The sequence below is a fragment of the Zootoca vivipara genome, chromosome 11, assembly GCF_965207765.1.
Source record: "Zootoca vivipara chromosome 11, rZooViv2.hap1.1, whole genome shotgun sequence".
NCBI classification, from domain to species: domain Eukaryota; kingdom Metazoa; phylum Chordata; class Lepidosauria; order Squamata; family Lacertidae; genus Zootoca; species Zootoca vivipara.
This window is the reverse complement of record NC_142594.1, coordinates 48,704,679-48,725,448: the sequence shown is the minus strand read 5'-3', so window position 1 is coordinate 48,725,448 and position 20,770 is coordinate 48,704,679. Positions and strand designations below refer to the sequence as shown.

General features: G+C 42.6%; 1 protein-coding gene across 6 annotated transcripts in view; it reads left to right on the top strand.

Moving 5' to 3' along the window:
* The first annotated feature begins 6,860 nt into the window (after window positions 1-6,860).
* Window positions 6,861-20,770, top strand: part of GALNT11 (polypeptide N-acetylgalactosaminyltransferase 11) — a 30,724-nt gene continuing 16,814 nt past the window's right edge. Inside the window, exons 1-3 of one of the 6 annotated variants that reach the window (XM_035129343.3) lie at window positions 6,861-7,167; window positions 15,569-15,901; window positions 18,156-18,279. In XM_035129343.3, the coding sequence (XP_034985234.1) occupies window positions 15,607-15,901; window positions 18,156-18,279 (419 nt within the window). In that variant the 5' untranslated portion in view covers window positions 6,861-7,167; window positions 15,569-15,606. Of the gene's footprint in view, window positions 7,168-7,368; window positions 7,921-10,413; window positions 10,486-13,335; window positions 13,813-15,568; window positions 15,902-18,155; window positions 18,280-20,770 lie in introns of those variants that run through there. The other 5 variants (XM_035129344.3, XM_060280922.2, XM_088653454.1 and 2 more) reach the window with 5 other exon arrangements.

Below are 20,770 nucleotides of genomic sequence, written 5' to 3'. Positions count from 1 at the left end.
GTGTGTGTGTGTGTGTGTGTGTGTGTGTGTGTGTGTGTCCAAGTGACACATGATATGGGGTAGGCAGGAGTAGCTCCAGGCTGGCAAAGAGAGAGCAAATCTTTAGGTTATGTAGCTGCATGGGTGAGCAGTTGGAAGGATTAGGCAATGGATTATGATTTCCAAAATATCAATTTCAGCCATAATGTTGAACATACACATGAAGCTGCATTAGACAGAATCTGACTCAGGCCATCGGTACATCTAGCCTAGTATTGTCTGTGCTGACTAGCAGCAACATTCAAAGGTCTCAGAAAAAGATGTCTTCCTAGTCCCTATCAGATCCTTTTACACCAGCCTTCCCCAACCTGGTGCCCTCCAGATGTTTTGGACTACTCCAAGACTGGGGAGGCTACGGTACTTAAAATCAGAAATCAAACATGTGAACTTCTGCATGCAAAGGATGTGTTCCAGCCCACCCCCTTGTTTTTGTGTTGCAAGCAGAATTAATAGGCTCAAGAGGGACCTGCCACAAAATATTGCAGATTACATGCACACAACCCAAGAGATTGGGGAGTGACATTGTGCCTGGTTGTCCTTGAGATACCCTGCAGAAACCTTGAATGTGGAGTTTTAGAAAGCAGAGTTTGGTGCATGCCTGGGGATGTTTGCTGCACCAACAAGCACAAAACAACCCCTCTGCAGCACCACAAATCCAACTTAATGGTGTAAAGTTGGGAAGTGTCAATTACTTTTCCTACCTGGGCAGTTATCTTTCCACAAGGGCCAACATTGATGCCAAAATCCAGCATCGCCTGAGCTCTGTGAGTGCAACTTTCTCTTGATTGAAGTGCAGAGTGTTTGAGGACTGCGACATTTACAGGGAAACCAAAGCTATTTACAAAGCTATTGTACTACCAATCTTACTGTATCAACGCAATATCCAACTCCTCGAAAGATTCCATTAAGATCTCTCCTCTTCAGGGAGGGGAGACTTTGCGGGCGGGACCCGCTCTGCTCGCGGGCGGGGTTTACCTGCTTTAAATGAGCGTGGCAGCCTCCGGAACTGCAAAGGTGTCTCCCAAAAAATTTACACATCACTTGGGAAGGCAAACTAATGTCAGAGTACTAGAGTAAGCAAAGATAACCAGTGTCAAAGTAATGATTCTTCAACATCAACCTCATTGGACTGGTCATGTTGTTTGGATGCCTGATTATTGTCTTCCAAAGCAGCTACTCTATTCCCAACTCAAGAATGGAAAGTGAAATACTGATGGACAACAAAAGAGGTTTAAAGACACTCTCAAGGCAAATCTAAAAAAAAATGTAATGTACCGGTAAGTACTGATAATTGGGAAACACTGACCTCCTCTGAGCGCTCCAATTGGAGAACAGCCTTTACCAAAGGTGTTGTGGACTTTGAAGAAGCCTGAACTCAGGGTGAAAAGGAGAAACCAGCCAAGAGGAAGACACATTTGGCAAACCCTCACCGTGATCAACTCCCACCCAGAAACTTATGTCCCCATTGTGGAAGGAGATGTGGATCCAGAATTGGCCCCCGCAGTCACTTGTAGACTTATTTTTAATACTGTGTTCATGGAAGACAAGCTTACTCGGCTATGAGTGATTGCCAAAGAAGAAGAGAAGAAATAAGCTTGCATTTGTCATGTGTGCAGAGGATCCAAGGCACACTGTTTTTGCATGTTTCCTCCTCAGTGGGACTGGTCCTTTAGGGCAAATGGGATACTGCCCCACCAACCAGCCTGCCTTCTTACTTACTTACTCTCAGCCCAAGGGTGGCAGCTTTGAATGCCAGCTTCCTCCTCCTCTGTCTCAGCATTTTCCTTGTAGAACTCACCAGGGAGGAGAGCGGCAACAAAAGTAGAATTAGTTGGCTCCAGCTTGTCATTGGCTTCGGCTCCACCTGCTACTGGGTGTCCCCCCACTCTACCAGTGCCAAGAGGCACCAGCTGCCACTGCTGTCAGCACCTTTTGGGAATTGAACAGCAGACAGGCAATTGCTTTTATGGTTTGACCCATAAGAAATGGGTTGCTGAAATCTGAAAATGTTATTTTGGGTACTTTGCAATGCTGAAGGAAAAAAAGGATGATTCATCCTGTTTCACTCAGGCATCAGAGCTGCTCTGTGGAAGAGAAACCCATTAGTACTTCAGATTGAGTGGATCTCACTTAACATGCACCTAGTAAGACCAGAGTCGTCGCTAGCTGATATTGCACCCCTGGCAGAACTATCCAGATTGTGCCCCCTAGCCACGGACAAATTAGCTCTTCTTTCTGCCTCTCCTCCAACCCCCCAACCCCCCCATTCAATTCACCCTCTATTTAAAAACATTTTCTTATGAGGCAATAATCAATATTTTTATTTATAGACATATTTATGGACATATTTTGTAGCCAATCCTCCCCCTGCTCCCCTGGCACCACACCCCCTCACCACCCCTAGCTACAGCCCTGATTAAATCTGGAGTGCTGCAGACAGTATGGAAAAAAACACACACACCAAAATGCAACCTTAGGTGGAAACCAGTTTCCATAATCATTTTTAAAACTGTGATTATGTAGTTGCAGAGGAACTCCAGCCTTTAATGGGACAATAAGAGCTATCAGTGCAGCACTTTCTCTTAGCTCATGATCAGCCTCCTTCTGTCCTGTATTGCTTTGGAGGTCCATCTAGTGGATATATCAGGGGTGGCATCTTACCAAAGATGGAAGAGGAGTATTTATTGCATGCAAGATTGGTGGAGTAGTGGCAAATTTTTGAAGTGCAAAGCCTCATAACGACAGGAAAGTAATACTGCAACTTTGTGATAATGATGTGACACAGGGATAGGCAATGTGGTGCCCTTCGGATGTTGATGTACTACAACTCATCATCCTTGACTATTGGTCATGTTAACTGGTATTTGTTTACTCTCACAAGCAGTGGCGAACTTTGGGGTCTCAAATTCTACAGCATTGCTGTGGCACCCCCTTGTAGTGCGGTGCCCAGTGCCCAAACTGGTCATGCTACCCTAAAATCATCTTCATCACAAGCCAAGAGGATCAAGAAGCAAGAGGACATTGGGACCACCTCATTCCTGCAAGAATCCTGTCCATATCTTCAGGTTGCACCAATTGAAAGTGGCCCCACAGATAATGAGCAGCTGGCACTCTGAACACCTTCACTGTATCCATTACAACTGTGGCATCAAAGGCAGCATGGATGCAAGCAGGTTTATCCTAAAAATAACTCACAAATGAGTTGCATTTATTAGATGGGCACATTGTTCCAATTTCCAGACTGAATCTAACTAGTTCACGCACCACCCAAAACAGCTCTGCAGGGCATTTCGCTGAGGAGGCAATGATGGCAGAGAAATCCTGCCTTTATGTAGTCCTCTTAATCGGGCAGCCCTTGTATAGTTCCCTTAATTGTGCGTGCTTTCATTACATGGCTTGGGATCCAAGTCTCTTAAGGACTGCCTTCCTTCCTGTACATAAATTCCATCTTTGTAAACTGCCTTGAAGGTGTTTTTTTTTTTTTTACAATTAAGCGGTATACAAATTTTGTGAAAAAATAAAATAACAATTAAATCTTCAAAGGCTCTTCTCTTGGTTCCCCAGTCTCCTGAAGCCAGCTAGCTGCAGACTGGAGAGAAGACATTTTCTGTAATCATAGAATTGAAGAGATGAAAGGGACCATGGGGGTCATCTAGTCCAACTCCCTGCAATGCAGGATTTTTTTACCCAACATGGGGCTCGAACCCACAACCCTGAGATTAAGAGTCTCATGCTCTACTGACTGAATGGCATCATGCCTTTGGAATGCTTTCCCCAGGGAGGCCCACTTGGTGCCTTACTTCCTTTTTGAAACTTTTAATACCATCTGGATTGGGGGGCAGAGTCCTGCCTCTGTTGAGCCTTTGGGTGTTGTCAATTGTAATATCTATATTGTGTGTTGAAGTTTTCAATCGCTTTGATTGTTTGCAGTCAAAATACTAAAAGGCAGGCCATAAAATTAATACACGTACACAAATCCACTAGAGGGCTAAATCTGGATGGAACAGATCTCAGCTTTCTGAGTTAGGCCAATGCTAGATGGTTTAAGATCATTTTATTCTTATTTATGCTTGATTCTGCATAGGAGATGGGGTTAGGAAGCAATGGGTGGGACTTCAGGCCCTAACAAGGGTAAGGGCTGGGGGAACATGGTCCCACTCACCCCTTTCTTAATTCATTGGGACAGCATTCTGCCTTGCATGCAGAAGGTCCTGGGTCGAATCGCTGTCATGTCTAACCAGGATAAAAATATCCCTATCTGAAAGCTTTGAGAGCTGCTGCTAGGCAGCATTGACGGTACTGAAATAGATAGACCAGTGGTCCAACTCAGCATGAGGCAGCTTCCTATGGTCCTCAAATATGCAATACCAGGCCCCAAGCCTCTGAACCAGGAAAAACGGATTAAGAATACCCATGACACAACTCCTTCTAATGCTGCTTTCTTGCTTTTGTACCAGGAAATCAGTCCAGCAAAGCAAAAGGTGGCTTCCAACAGAGAGAATGTTGTGATTATTAAGGACAAATTGTACATGCTTTATATTATTGCTTTCTTTCTAAAAGGCTCTGAGCACATTGGAGGCTATTTGTGCCTTAGCAACTTACCTAACACACATTGCCCTCGTGGTGCTGAACAGTTAACAGATGGAAACACTGAAATGTTCTGCCCTCTAGAAACTGTGCAGGAGGTTAAGTGTGAGAGATTATTGGGGGGGGGGGAGTGGCTCTTTATTCCCATTAATTAATAGTTTATTGAATTGCATGTGCTCCTAAGCTGCCTGAGCATAAGAGCATTAAAAGCATGCATTCCTTTGAGCAAACACTGCCTTCTGAACAAGATTAGGGTCCCTGCAACACCCAATTAATGTGGGTGCTGTCAAGCCAAGATAGATTAAGCCATGTGGAGAACAGCCTCTGTGTTATGGAATCTTATGAAATGTTTAAAGTGCTTGACATTTAGTACTTTTTTCACACCAACAGATTTGTTTCTTAGGTTTACTAATTATAATTATGAAAAAATAATTATGGTCTTTCAAATAACCTATGCCACAAAGGCATCCCCCCCAAAAAAACATTCCCATCATTTAAGGCGAGTGTTTTCTAAAGTTTTGAGAATGGAGGCGTACTTTTTGTTGATTAAAACTCTGCCTCCCGGAAGTGCGCCGGAAATAGCGTGTGCGCACATGTATGGTCGCGTGCTCCCCCCCCCCGGCCCGCCGCGCTAACGGTGATGCAGGCACTGGCCCAAAGCACAGTAAGTTTGGTGACCCCTGATGTAGATCAATAGCTGAACCCATTCGCAGACCCTCAAATTTTATTTTTGATGCTTACAAATGAAAAACTTACATTGACCATAGTTTTCTTAGATGAGACCAACATGGTTGGGATCTGTCTGTCTTGGGAGACAGTGGGAAAGTGTGCCTTTATGGGTTAATGCCCCTGTGGAATGCCCTCTCACTAGATGCCAAAGAGAAAAACAACTACCAGACTTTTAGAAGACATCTGAAGGCAGCCTTGTTTAGGGAAGTTTTTAATGTTTAATAGATTATTGTATTTTAATATTCTGTTGGAAGCTGCTCAGAGTGATGTGGTATAAATAATAATTATAATAATGATTAATTTGGAGAGTTACAGCACCTGCTGTGGCTATAGAGACCGATATGGGAGAGACATGTTTTGTTGCAGCTGGGGCAGATGAAGGTGTTCAGTTGTGCTGGTTCAGATATGCCCAGGCGTTTCTTCTTTCTATGCTCCTCCTCTGGTCACTACTGTGGATACATGACCCGACCAATTGTATCCAGGCGCTGTGATCATCTCGCAAGGGTGGAGAATGTTGCCAGCCTTCATGTCACATTTGCATACATCTTTGTAATGCAGAGTTGGTCTGCCAATGGGCCTGGTGACTGAAGCCAGCTTTCTATAAAGTACAGTATGTCCTTGAGGATCCTGCCATCTTCCATTCTGTAGACGTCGCTGAGACAGGAGTGTGAACACTCTGGGAATGTGGGCTTGGGAGAGCACATCTTTCTTTGCGACTCTCTCCTGCCACGTGGTGCCCAAAATCTTCCCCTGACACAGTGCATGTGGGAAATTGGCATCACCATCAACTTGATACAGGAAGCCTCACCACAAGAAAGAAACCACATCTATCACACCGGTAGGGAAGAGAGCACAGAACAGGAGATTAGGGGTTGCTGCAAAGGAAGATGAAGGCCACACCCAGCAACCACAATAGTCTCCTCAAGCCTTTGAAGTCATTTTTACTAATGCAATTGTAGTTGGTTTATGCTGTCCACAGCCATTTTTTCTCTTTGTGTTGGTGGCATAGAAATAAATAAACAAAAAGTTGCTGCCCTCCCCTGTCGGAATCCGGCCCCCAAAGCTGCGGTTATGAGGGAATCCGGCCCCCAAGGAGCAAAGCCATTTCTCACCTCAGGGCCGGAGGAATAAAGGTACAAACAGCCAAAAAGACGATATCTAAAACAGCATTATAAACTATTAGAACAGTACTTGACCTCCTTAAAATGTAGCAAAATAAACAAGAGTGAATATTTTCTTTCTTTCTCTTTTTCTTTCCAATTCATGCAAGTCTTCCGGGAGAGTTTCTTTTGCATTATAACTTCACGTGCCGTGCACCAGGCACATTTTCAAAGGCATCCTTGGATTGAAACCAAAGCCGTGGGCTGGGCCGGATCTTCCGCCTGCCTGCCTTAAAACTTGCCTGTCCCACCGCCCGAGAGAGCGAGCGAGGCGGGGGAGGGGAGGCAGGCAGCAAACAGCCCTGCCTCTCGTGTCATGGCGACGCGCACTGCACGCACGCACGCACGCTCGCGCCTACGAACAAGCGAGCGGGACGTCACGTGGCCGACCGTGCCCACTAAGCGGCAGCGGCAGCGGCGAGGCGGCTCGCGGAGGAGCGGTTTGTCCCCCCCCCCTCCCTCCCACTTTCCCGCTGACGGTTTGGTGCCCCGCTCCGCTGCCCCCCCCTCGCGCGCTCCCCTCAGAGAGCCGTTGCCGCCAGCGCCTCTCTCTCTCTTCCTCAGGTGAAGAGGATGGTGGCGGTTCCGCCGACTCGCGCTCCTGAGCCCCGCCGCCCTCCAGCAGCCGCATCGCACGGTCGCCACAACGCGGGTGAGTCTGAGGTACCGGCAGCAGAGACCTCCTCCCCGCCTCAGGAAAGTGCCCTGAGGCGCCCGGCTGCGCTTTTTGTGCGGACGCCAGGCCTGCTCCCTGGGCGCCGATTGAATGGGGGAGCCGCGTCGGCCCCTCTCGCCTTTCTCCTACCCCCGCCAGCAGCATTCCTCCTCCTCCTCCTCCTCCTGAGTCTCCTCCTCCGTGCCACGCTCCCTGCGAAGTCAGTCAGCCCGTGAATTAACGTCCTGCTCCCCCCCCCCAAGGCGCTGTCAGTGTTTAAATATTAACGGTATCCTCCAACGTTCTTTTACGGAACATTCCTAACTTAGCAAACGAAGGACGGTTTGAGGCGCGCGCGCGCGCTCTTGTGTTTCGTGTCCGGCTAACCTGGAAGTCAGCGCCGGTGGGACCAAGGCAGGCGTGTGTAAGACGTGCAAGGAATTGCGCTGAATCTCGGCGAGCGAGGAGAAACTTGGCAGGGAGGGGCCGGGGAGAGACAGACGCTGGCTGGGGAGCTTGATAATCTAAATTCCGAAAGTGGGGATAGACGAAGGAGGGAGGGAATCGTTTCTTTCCTCCCGTTTTGGAGGGGGCAACTCAGTCAATCAAGGGGACGTGCACCTGAGGCAACGGTGCGTCAGGTGAGTAAAATACGAGCAGTTTTCGCAGGCCAGTTGTTGCCTTCCTTTTCCTCTCCGGCTTGCCGCAGTGTCAGGAGGAAGCTTTTCAAGATATCCACATGCAGGTTAGGTAGGTCCCTCTTTTGTACCTACTGTGCAATCGGGGTGGTGGAAGATCAGTGCGGAAGTGTGGGGTTGTTGTCATTGTTGTGTTCCTTTCCCTCTCACCTTTGTAGGATATTGGGAGTTGGGAATCTGGAGTTGAAAGATTTGTGGGTTTTTTGTTTTTTTGTTTGGTATAAAGAACCAGCTGCTTACAAGTTCTTGCAACCAATGAGCAAGATGATTTTGCTCCTTTGAGATGCTCTTTTGTGCTACCTAATGAATGCTTTCAGCCCTGGTCAGAATGTGGCAGTCTATAAATCGGCAGCTGAGAGAAAGCCTCAGTCCAAAACACACTTTTTCAGGGAGAAAGACCCAATTAATTCAGCACTGAGCAACAGTTAGGATTGAGCTTCATTCTTTTGTGGCTCTTTTGTTGTAAACAGGAATGGTCTGTTTCTGTGGCATACCATTTGAATTTTATTTGTTTGCCGATCATAATGTAGTGAAGAAAGTGGAACAGGCATTTCTAACATGAGTTGTAGAAAAGGAGAAACTGGTGTGAGCCAGAATTTTCTCTATACTGAAATGTATAGCATTCTACTATGATGACCACACCATAGATTCCCTATCATTGTAAGGCAGAAGCGAATGTCATGGTGGATGCTCTCTTCATATTTGTACAGATTTTGATGTTTAGAATTTCATCCCTGCTTATATAGGAATGATATGTGGTAGTAATTTTTAAGTATAAGCAGGGCTTTTTTCAGCCAGAACTCACCGGAATTCAGTTCCAGCACCTCTGAGGTGGCAGGGCACCATTGCCATTATAAGAGAACAAGGGAGGCGTTTATGGTGAGTTCTGGCATCTCTTTTTCTAGAAAAATAGTACTGAGTAGAAGTATCTGAAGTAAGTTTTAACACATTTTTTTTATTGGTAAGAGCTTCTCTAAGCCCTGGTTAGAAGTTTTGTATAGCCATGGGTTATTGCAAGCTTACTTTTAGCAGCTACAGAAAAGTATTCAGTATATTGATCAAAATATTCCTATGCACTGTAGCCTTATGCATGTCTACTGAAAACTAAATCCCATTGACTTTAGTGACACTTACTCTCAGGTAAATATCAATAGGATTGTCGCCTTAGGCATCTTTCTCTTGTGGAAAGTTCAAGCTTAAATAACATTGGAAATAATGTTTTAAAAACTCCCATCGTGTCATGTTATATCTGCTTCAGAATGCCCTAACTCCTGAACCCTGTTGGCTGGAAAATAGCAACAGTGTGAGGTAGGAGACAGAATAGCTCCATTCTTAACATATCACATGACCTGGATTTCTGCGCTTCAATAATCCTTGCGTTTTCCTTGGCACCAGATAGTGCGGGACAGAGAGTTGCTTTACTTTGCTACTGCTGTTGACTAGGTTAAGCAACAACAATCCTTACTATTATTTATCACAGTTACAGTGTTGAAAATAGGCAGATTAGTAAATCAGGAAAAAAACTTTCATTTGTTTCCTTAATATGTTGCAATTGCATTCTGTTATTGTATGCAGACATTTGTAAAATGTGGATTTTACAGCCCCAACTTGCATGTAGGTGAGAACAATGTATTTTTTTAATCTTCACTGTTACTACTAGTGATGTGTTGCACAGGTAGTGCCCTTTTATTATCTTTGGGTGGTATTCTCATAACTGATTGAACAATTGTTGTAGAGAGTGTATAGAAGGATAAAGTAGGATATGGAAAGGAGAACTATTCTTCAGCCTCTGATTGCTGCAGTAATCCAGCTAAACCCTACAAAGTCTAATCTTCTGGCAGAGATGGGTTTAGTACCATGTTGATTAAGTACTAGTTATTGAAGCAGGGGATAATATAGGGAAAATTACAGAACTGACGTAGGAAAACTTATGTGGGGGCTACATTCTAGAGATTGTGCCTAAAGCCAAAATTGTCTACAGTATAGTCAAAACATACTGGGTTTAGCGGTGGATGGGATTGCCAGTCTTTTTTTAATGTGTATGCATGTGTATATAGTTACAGTATATGCACAAATAAATAACTGAATAAACAAATAGAGTGGCTTACAGCTGCTTTGTTAAATGTTTAGGCTTCTGCCTTCCTCAATAACCCATTTGTTATTTCAATTGGATGTTGGAAACCAATAGTACAGTCTTAAAGAGGCCGAAGATGAAACAATTTTAACAAGACAAAAGTGGTATGTAACCATTTCTTTTTTTAAAAAAAGGAGAATTAAAAGAGGTGAAGGAAGTGATAGTATTGCCTCTACAATTTCTTCATTTCCATCAGCTTGCCAAAGTTATAGAATTGGGAAGTGCATTCTCTCCAAAGATGCTGTTGCTGAAACAGTTCCGATCTGAGAGGGGTAAAAAAAGAGTGCAGTTCTTAAGTTATTTGAAAAGCTGGTATATGCATAGATTTAAGTTAAGATTAATAGTTCACCTTAGGTAACAATCTTAGAACTTTATTTATTGATTGCATTTTTGATGACCTCTCTAGTTTTTCAGCTTTCAGAATGCGGAAGAAGCAGAAAGCCTTTGTTTTCCTGTCTTTCACTCAGTGAGGATGATGTCACAGTAAGCTAGTCACAACTTTCACAACTCTATTGATGTGTTTCAACTAGATTGGAGTATTGCTCAGATTCCTCTTCTATGGTACTAGATGGAAAATGAACATGACCTGCTTTTCGCAGCAGTAAGATCATGCCTAGTCAGTTCCTTTGTTGAGTTCAAAACCTATAAATCAGGGGCACCAACTTGAATAAAATATTGAGGACTGGATTAAGGACGCACACACTCCCTCCACTTTGTGGAGGAAACCCCTTTTTGTTTAACATTGTTTTTGTGTTTTGTTTTATAACTTTCTTTTGAAATATCTGATTGACTGCCGCCCTTTTTTTAAATACAAAGAAAGCTAAAATTCTATGACCTCTGCTGGCATGGGGCCCAGTGTACCTGTACCCTCTGTATCTCCCAGTTGGTAACTCTGCTTGGAAGAGTTTAGAAGCTTTCACTTCAGCTTTTGGTTCTGGCTAGGTGTTTCTTCTGTGAATGATTTTAGTGGTGTTTTAAGAGACAAACCTGTCTTGATGCCCCTCTTGGAAGTGGTTCCACTTTCCCTCACCTTGATCAGTTCATGGTCCTCTAGGCCTGGTCTATCAACCTTGAAATGTTTTATGTGTGCCAAGAAAAAGATCTATCTGCCTCTCATTGAGACATGTGATCCTGTTAGATGACATTTAACCAATCTATTATATTTCAGTCAGCAGCTTGGTCATAAAACTTTTAGTAGCTTATTCAATCTGATCTGTGGTGTTAGCCATGTATTCTTAGCTATCGTTGTGGAAAAAATACCATCGATAGTTATAAAAATTTAGCAGTAGCTATAGTAGGCTATCTTACATATATTATAAGGTTGGCTGAATATCTGTTTCACATGAGTATAGACAGCTTTAATTTTCTGTTTCTTCCTAACTCTCTTGAGAATGTTACATTTCCTAAAAGCATGCATGGGTTGCATAAAAGTGTTTAGATTTAATTTTGATATTTTGGACAGGATAACAGACAGCCTGTTTTATAACTGTTTTATGTCCTGTTTGGACAGGATAACATACAGCTTTGTTATCACCATTTGAGCCATGAGCACCTTTGTTTTCTACAAACCTTAAGCTGTTATTCTTTTAAGGCTAATCAAAGTGCTAATGTAAACAGAGGCTATTTGCCCCAATCCAGGTACCTACAGCTTTCAACTATTTGGGAGCTTGCAGTTACTTTGTAACTGGGCTATAACATATTATGGCTCTTTTGGATATAGAACTGTTCAGATTTTTATTAGTCAGGTTTAATAATGAACCGCCTTTCCGTTTGTCTCATATTTGGGGGGAAATGTTGACAGATGTTTTCCTCAATTTATCCTCATGTCTGCAAAAGCAGTGAAAGTTTTAGAAAAGCTAGAACCAGTTAAAACTCTGTGGAAGCAATGATGGTTAGAATGGAATATAGTCATTCCACCATAGTCAGAATTGGCAGTATCTTGCAGTTAAAAAAGAAAGAAAATATGGCAACATTCTGATGCCAAACTCAATTTTTGCGCTCAGGGAATTATGGGTTGTGAAATTTGTATTTCACATTGGTAATATTTTTGAGTTGAGTTGTATAAGGCAAAGAAAGCATGGCTTGTGGCATGGAACAAAGACTACATGCAACATGATATAACTCTAATTGTACACACAAGTGTGGAAGTCAGTGCTGGACATGGGACTTGAATTCCTAAGCATCTCAGTTTTCACCTGGTTGTGGCGCCTGCCCTGTGGAACACCCTCCCATCAGATGTCAAGGAAATAAGCAACTTGCTTGATCTTCATAAGAACAGAAGAAGAGCATGCTGGATCAGACAAAAGGCTCATCTAGTCCAGCATCCTGTTCTGTCAGTGGCCATCCAGATGCCTGTTGGAAACTTGCAAGCATATGAGCACACGGGGCCGTCTCAAGCACGTCGGGCGTCTGGGTGCCATGGTGCGGAGATCGCTCCTGCGCCCCCGCTCCGCTCCGTTTCTTGCCGGCACCCTGCGCCACCCAGACTATCCCTAGGGCCGGCCCTGTGAGCACAAGAGCACTCTTCTGTCCTGCAGTTTCCAGCATCTGGTAATCAGAAGCATACCACCATGATGGCAGAGCACAGCCATGATGGCAGAGCACTGGTAGTCTTGTCCTCCATGAATTTTTCTAATCCTTTTTTAAGACCATCCAGGCTGGGGACCATCACTACTTCCTGTGGGAATGACTGCATTTGGAGTACAGTTCTGATCTTCTCACTTTAAAAAGGGTATTGAAGAGAACAGGTTGGGAAAAGGGCAGCCACAATGATGGGGCAGCAAGTCCTGTATGAGGAAAGGCTACATAATTTGGGACTTTTCAGTTTAGAGACTGTCGCGTAAGAGGTGTCTTCTGCCATACAAGTGGTGTCTTGTGTAGAGATGCCTGATGCTATTTTGTTTTTTAAATAGTACTGTTTAACTGAGATGGTCTGAGCAATTTGGTTTGGATGCTGCAAACACTATTTTCTTGTATGTGTTTTTCTTGAGCAACATAAAAGAGGAAAGAGACACTTCGGACCTCTGCATCTGCCAGTAAACAGCATTAAGTAGAATTAGAGTAATATGGCAAACAAGAAGGATACTACTTTTGGAAAGGGAGCATTGAAGCTGAAATAAAATAGGCAGGTTGAAAGAAATGCATCTGTTTTGAAGATATCAGCATTACTTCTTGGACTAGCTTGCTTATAACTGTCTCCTGTCTTGATTGTGAATGCTATCGCTGTATCATGATCATACCAGAGAAATTTGTAGAATTATATATACAATCAAATTTTAGGAGTAGCTGTGTTTTTCCAGAGTGGCACACAAATTGGTCCCCCCCTTTTAAACCATTTTTGTCATATTTATATTCCACCATTACTCCAAGGAACTGAAGGTGGTTTACACGCTTCTTTCTCTCTCCATTTTATCCTCGCCAACACCCTTGTCAGGTAGGTCAATCCTAAGATAGTGACTGTCCCAAGGTCACTCAGTGGATTGAGTGGGGATTTGAATCCTTTTGGGAATGGACTGGTTTTAATTAAAGGGCTGCTGTGCCTTTTATTGTAATTATTGTTATGAAAACACCAACTAGATTATCCTGTAACTACAGGGCACATGCTTTTACTACATAACGTTGTCCTCTGCTAGCGTGCATTTTAATAGAGAAAGGTCAGTACTTGTTTTTTTCACTTTATTATTCAGAAAGCGAATCTTAAAACTGTCCAGCTGAGATGTGTGTATCTGCAGCATTCCTTTACAGCTCATTTAACCAAGTGCTATGGATACAGTTTGAAGAAACTCTGTGAAGATGACTTAATTTTTACAGGTACACTGGATTCCTTGTATCTAGGAAATTGACCTTGCAGTCCCTTCTTGTACTACAGTACTGGTGAGGACAAAGTGTCTCACTGTTAATGACCAGCAGCTAATACTGGAAACTTAGTGCGTACTCCTGTGCATGTCTGTTCATTGAATTTAGTTTAAAGGGGCTTAGTCCTAAGTTGATGGGTATAGGATTGCAACCTTAGCTCTCTTCTGTTCAGAGGACCTAAACTCAGAGGTTATAGCATATATTATTTGTAATATTGCAGCATGTATATGTATATATGCCAGTGCAGGTTTGTGGGCAAATTAAAATTTGTGGCAGGCTGAAGCATCATTGCCACTGCTCTTTGCAGCATGGCCTATAAGCAAAATAATGAATAAATTTCAAAATTAAGTAGGAAGGGGCAGGAACTGAACATGTTTCTGAACTGGTTGTGACATTCTCATAGGAAATATACTGTTCCTTGTTTGAGAATTCACTGAGAGTGGCCTTGGTAATTAATTACTCTATGGCTAGTTGCAGAAACTCTAAATCTGCTGCCAAATCTTGAGTTTGAGGCGCAAGTGTTGTGGATTGCAGGGGGAGAAAAACAGAGCCAGGTGTATGTAATTCCTTGTGTAACTGAAGGGGAAAGAGGATTACCAATTGTGTCCTGGGTCTAGAAAAATATTTTCTGTAGCTGCAACTACACGATAAGTTAGTAACAGAGACTGGTGACCCAGAGCTTGGTATGATCCAGGGTATTCCCACCTCACCTGCAGCAATCCCTTGTTCCATTGACATGGTGTTGCAGTAATTCTTTCTGACATGGGTAAACAAGAGTGAAGTGGTGCAGCACACAAGTGAAGAACCAGAGTTTCTGTGTGTTGAAGAGAACAAAGCTTGAGAACCCATGTCTTTTCTCCTGTAGGATGAGTTGAAATAGAGCTAAAGTTACTGACTTTTTAGCCTTTGTTCAGTTCAAAACATGCTCCCTGTTAAAAATTAGTTGTTGTGCTACAAATATTTTTAGTGGTTAGGCTGTAAATGTTTAAAGTTCAGATTATATTTGCTGTTAATATGTCTCAACCTGACATTTCCAGTAATAAATGAACTTTACTTGTTTAACATGGTATTTGTGCCATTCTGAGGTGAAGATCAGTCTGTTTCTAACAGTTGAATTTGCAAGTAACTTGTTAGTTTTAAAAAAGGAAGGACTCACGGACTGAATGCATATTTTAATTGGGTTCTGAAGCAGATTTGCAAGTCATAAGAGGGAATTTAGTTATCATTAACCATTGTTAGTGCCGAAGCAGATACAACACAAAATGCTTGTAAAGTCAAGGGCAGTAGGATTTTTAAAGGAGAGGGGAGGGAGCATTTGTTTCTGAGAGTGATGGTTGATTTACAAACAAGAGGCCAGCAGTTTATCCAAGATAGAGACATTTTATTGAGATGCCCACAAGGCATTTGACAATGTAATCTTATTATGTGGTGCTTTCTTTGTAGAATATTTGCAATGATAAGTTATGTAAAATGCTGTTAATGCTTCACTTAAAATTTCTGTATCCATTGCTGTTCCTTAGTTTATGGTTACTTGGCATAATGATAAGTTGATGTATGATTTGATGCTTTTGCATAGGATGAAAAATTATCATTCTCAAGACATTATTACAGTATACGGTTAATTTAAAATAGATCATTTTCTGAAAGGCCAGCTTTCAGGAAGACGCTTGTAATTGGAAATCTTATCCTTTTCCCTTTGATATTCTTTCAGGGGATTGAGAATGTGCTAACAACAATGCTAGGATTACAATGGGAAGTGTCACACTTCGCTATTTCTGCTATGGCTGCCTCTTCACATCTGTGACTTGGACACTTCTACTCTTTATTTATTTCAACTTCAGTGAAGAGACCCAGTCTTTCAAGAATGTGCCCATCAAGGGGCTTGAACCTCAGAAGCCATTTCCTAAAAAGATCTATCCCCGTTTTGTCCATGGGCCAGTACACATACCTGAAGCTCACCAAAGATACAGTAAGAACAGGAATCCATTGGGAAATGCTGTACAAGATCCAATCAAGGGGGATACTGAGATTTCTCCTGAAATGGGTAAGTGAATAGTAATTGACTGCATTGAAACTCATATTGTGAAAACCAGATGTGAAGTGCTTCTGACTTCCTATGTAGTTTCAGACAGGAAATGAATGGGAGCCCTAAATTAGAAAACTGCTTGCTCTTGAAGGACAGTGGTTTACCCAGATTAGTAATTGCCAGGCATATATATTACTAATGAAAAATGCAGAGGCAATTCAATTAGATCTGCTATTTTAATAAACCATTAAAATACAAATAGATCTTTGTCTAGTTTAGTGGCAAAATATGCTAGGGATGTTTTGTCATCTGCAAAGAAAGTATAATCTAATAAGGTAATCAGACTTGCTTTATTTATGATATGAAAGCCAGACATTCAGCATAGTGTTCATTATGAATCTCATTCTACAATATTAGGGGTATAGCTTGGTCTGAAATGTATTTGTTAGAATCCACCTGGGTCTGGACTCTGAGGAGACCTTTGGAAGAGCAAGATTCTGTAGGAGTCTTGGTATTATAGGGGAACAGGAACTTTGAGGATCCCACAATCTTTGAAGGCTTGCAGAATCTGACAGCCTCAAAAAAAAACATCCCACCCAAGGAACTAAGTGTCTCCATATTCTCTGCCCCCTCTTTCTCTCATAATTGAAGGTGGTGGTGGGCCAATCTGGAAGCCCAGAACTGGCAACAGTGAACCCCTACAGTGGTTCACATAGCCGCTTATGGTCTCTTTACTGTAGTTCCACCTATGATAAGGGGAAATGAGTGTAGTCCCTGGAATAAGACCCAACTGAGAATGAGGAAGGGGCTTAGCAGTCACTATTACAGAATCGTGTAGCCTCTGTCTGGTATCTTGTACAATAGCACCTTTTCTTCACAGAGCCAGTTGTACTCTGCATCCGGGTCCCAACCTCAATTTCCCTCTTATTTCCTCAGGGTGAGGAACCTCTTCAGCATTAACCAATGCATGTAGAATGCTATTACTGCATGTAGCTCTCAGAAACATAGTTTTGTCCAGTAGGTTTTTCTTCATGAAATTGGAGATGCTAAAAATTCTTATTTACTTTAGATCACGCTTTCCCTGAATGCGTGCTTCATAGTGAATGAACTGAAGATGCCTATTGGCTTTGACTGTTAAGAAGATTAGGTTACATGAACCAAAAGCTGTATGCAATTTTAGTTGCAGTAAGGAGAGAATATGCTTTGTAAAATAGGGAGGAAAGCTTAGAATCATTTCCAAGATGCATTCCCCTCCTTTAAAAATAGTCTTTTTCTAGAATAGGTAGGTCCCAGGTTCATTCTGCAGAGTCTTCAAACCAAACGTGCTTGTTTCTAGTCCTCAGGTGTGCAAGAATAGATAAGAGGTCACAAAAATAATAAAGAATTTGAACTCGTTGCATGCTGCTTTCTAAACCTTTTGTTCTATGCCCCCCACCTGTTTGATTTGATTTTTCTTCTTTGTGCTGCTGGATAGCATGATCCACCAGTTTCAACATGTTTTGTGATAGATAAAACAAACTAGCTGTAGTCTTCTGGCCTGAAAATTTTAACCCCAGTATGGCTGTATATTATGGACAAGTGTTGTTAAGGATGTACACATAGATGTGTTTTCTGCACAACTGGAAGATCTAGAGGGAACAAGTTGAGAAGAGAAGAGAAGAGAAGAGAAGAGTGGTGTGGAGTATTCCATGCCCCTTGATGCCATTTTGTCCTATTTGCACTGTGCAATCTGTTCTTTGCCTACTATACTCCTGCCTGTCATATGGGCAAGTGAGGTTAACGAGTGGTTAGCATGGACTAGGTGTATTGAATCAACATGCAAACACAGCCATGTCTCCTCCTCTGAAATCCCATGCAGCTATATCACTGGGGACTATTTAAAATTATTGAGACCAGCTTTGCAAATTGTGTGTGTATTTTAGCCTTGCGCCTCCTACATTCTTGCTGTCCTTCACCCACTCCCTCCTGCCCAAAGAGCAATATTCCAGCTACCTCTTCTGGCTCTCCTAAGACTTGATAAAAGAGCTTCATTAGTACCATAGTAGTATGGTAAATACTGCACAAATATTGTTGTAAATGCCTTAAGCTTAGATAGGCCATCCTGTGTAGCAGTAAGAGCTCCTCATTAGTCTTTCCCTGGGCCAGGAAATGAGTATGGGGCAGTGATTTGAATTTGAATATATCATTAGCTGAACACATAAGTTTAAGAAGTTGATCATTGGCAATACATACATTAGACGGTGAATTGATTTTGGCACATTCTCTGTTGCAGGTATGATTTTTAATGAACAAGACCAGGAAGTGAGAGACTTGGGCTATCAAAAGCATGCTTTCAATATGCTCATCAGTAACCGGTTGGGATATCACAGAGATGTGCCAGACACAAGAGATGCAAAGTATGTTTCTGCATGTTCTCGATAAAGTGAATACTTTGTTTCAAGAGCCCAATGGTGATGAACATTCTAGCAAAAAGGCCAACAGAAAGATGGGCAGTGGGAAGGATGGGGCTTGTATGTTGCAGGGATGCCTTTGGTCGTGTGCCTATTTATATTCCTATACTGTATATACGGGGGGGAAGATTCCATTAGGGAGCTGTTTAGCTGTTTTGAGGAACATGGAAGGAAATAGCACCTAAAGAAAGGGTTCTGTCCTTTGCAAAAATGGCTTAGTTCTGCAGAAGGGGAAAGTCAGGTCAAGCATGGGAGCATCAAGCATTTTACGGTGTTTGTAGGTATGCATATGGTTGGTTTAAATTTTAATCAGAACTATCACAGGGGAGGCACTTTTTACATTCCTGTATGGCTCCTCTGAGATGGAGTCCAGGGGGTGGTGGGGTGAAGGGTTTTGAGATGCAGTGATGCTTGAACCCCTTTCAATCTACACCCCATATCGAGGGTCGAGGGGAGGGTGAGCAGGGATTACCCACCTCCCTTTCTATGGAGGCGCAGGTTACTACAACAGCTAAGGCGACATTTTTTCACCTTCACCGCATTAAGCAGTTGGTCCCTTACCTTTCCCACCCCGACCTAGCCACAGTGATCCATGCAATGGTCACCTCCAGGCTTGACTACTCTGATTCGCTCTATGTGAGGCTGCCCTTGAAGCTGTCCCAGAAACTCCAGCGGGTGCAGAATGCTGCATCGGGCTCCTCACGGGGTCCCTGCCATGGAAGCATATTCACCCAGTGCTTTTCCAGCTGCACTGTCTCCCGGTGGAGTACAGGGTCAGATTTAAGGTGCTGGTTTTGACCTTTAAAGCCCTTTATGGCCTAGGACCCTCTTATTTATGGGACTGTCTCTCCCGGTATGCCCCGCGGAGGACCTTAAGGTCCAAAAACAGTAATACCTTAGAGGTCCCGGGCTCGAAGGAAATCCGATTGGCCTCTACTAGAATCAGGGCCTTCTCAACACTGGCCCCGACCTAGTGGAACGCTCTGTCTCCTGAGACCAGGGCCCTGCGGGACCTGATTTCTTTTTGCAGGGCCTGTAAGACAGAGTTGTTCCGCCTGGCATTTGGCCTGGAGCCAATCTGATTCCCTCCCCCATTTTCCCTTTCTTTTTCCCTTTTATATGAGGCTGCATTTTTAATTTTTAACTTAATTTTGATGTATGTAGTCTTGTTGTTTGAGTTGTATTTTAATCAGTTGTTTTATATTTTGTGTTAACCACTCTGAGCCTGGCTTTGGCTGGGGAGGGTGGGGTATAAATAAAATTTTATTATTATATTACTGTATTATTATATTGTGAGTGGAGTGCATGCTATACACCTGGAACAGCAACATTCTTAAGTGTATTACTTTACTTTCTCCCATAGGATTCCCCGTCCCATATTTTCTTCATTTGATGGGGGAGAGCAGCTTTGGCCCTTCCCCCAAAATTTGGCAGCTGATCTATTCCCCCCACCCAATAGAACTTGACTCTTTGAAACTTGGCTATTTCATAGCCCTGTCCTGGGTTCTATTTCTTAGTCATGCTCAAGAAAGAAAAAGGATATACATGTGACATTGTAGTTTTTTCATAAAGTAAACATTTTTCTTCCAGTCCTCTACAGATTTAAGGTCTCCTCAGAGTTGTCGAATGAGCATATTTACCCCCAAATAGAGAGCTGATGGAAATGAGAGAGGATGAGAAGTAAGAAATTCAGACCATACCAGAAATTATATTAAGAAAGGGAGCGATTCAGAAATAACATGGTTTTGAAAATAATTTCCTTTTTGTATTTACATTGGCAAAATATGCATAGCAGTAGAACATGTAGAATTGCTTGACGGTTTTTGCTGTGCAGTATGCAAGACAAATATGTATTTTTCTGTTGCTTAAAGTGCTTAACTTTGGCTGGATTGTGCCCTTTGTGTGTGAAGTTCTTTGCAATGTAAAATCTGATAATCACTATGGTATTAAGATCCATATAGAATTTAAAATTTCAGAACCAACTTTTAACATATGCATGCACAAAAGGCTGTATTCCTTTCTCTTGTAATGCAGCTATATATTGTGTACCTTAAGAAATCTTTTCATTTCAAATTAAATATTCAGATCTGTGAAACAGCCCTAATAATTGCAGATCACTGAATATTTTGTTTTTTGAGCTTTGATTTTGGCTATGTCATGATCCTGTTGTAATGTATAGGTTCAAAGATCTCACTTAAAAGGCCTTTATCTCCTTATTAGGATGGAGTGAACATTGAGTTCATGCTTGACATCATTCCGTGTTTTAAGTATGGTTTATGAACAGGGCTGGAAGATTCTTTGCAAAACTTAGTAACCTGTATAATTTTCTAGAAGCAATATTGGAGAGAAGGAGGGAGAAATACTGCTCCCTATTCTGCTTTCATTTGATTCAGTGTTTAATTGAGAATTCCTAGGACTCAAGCTTAACTGGAAATTA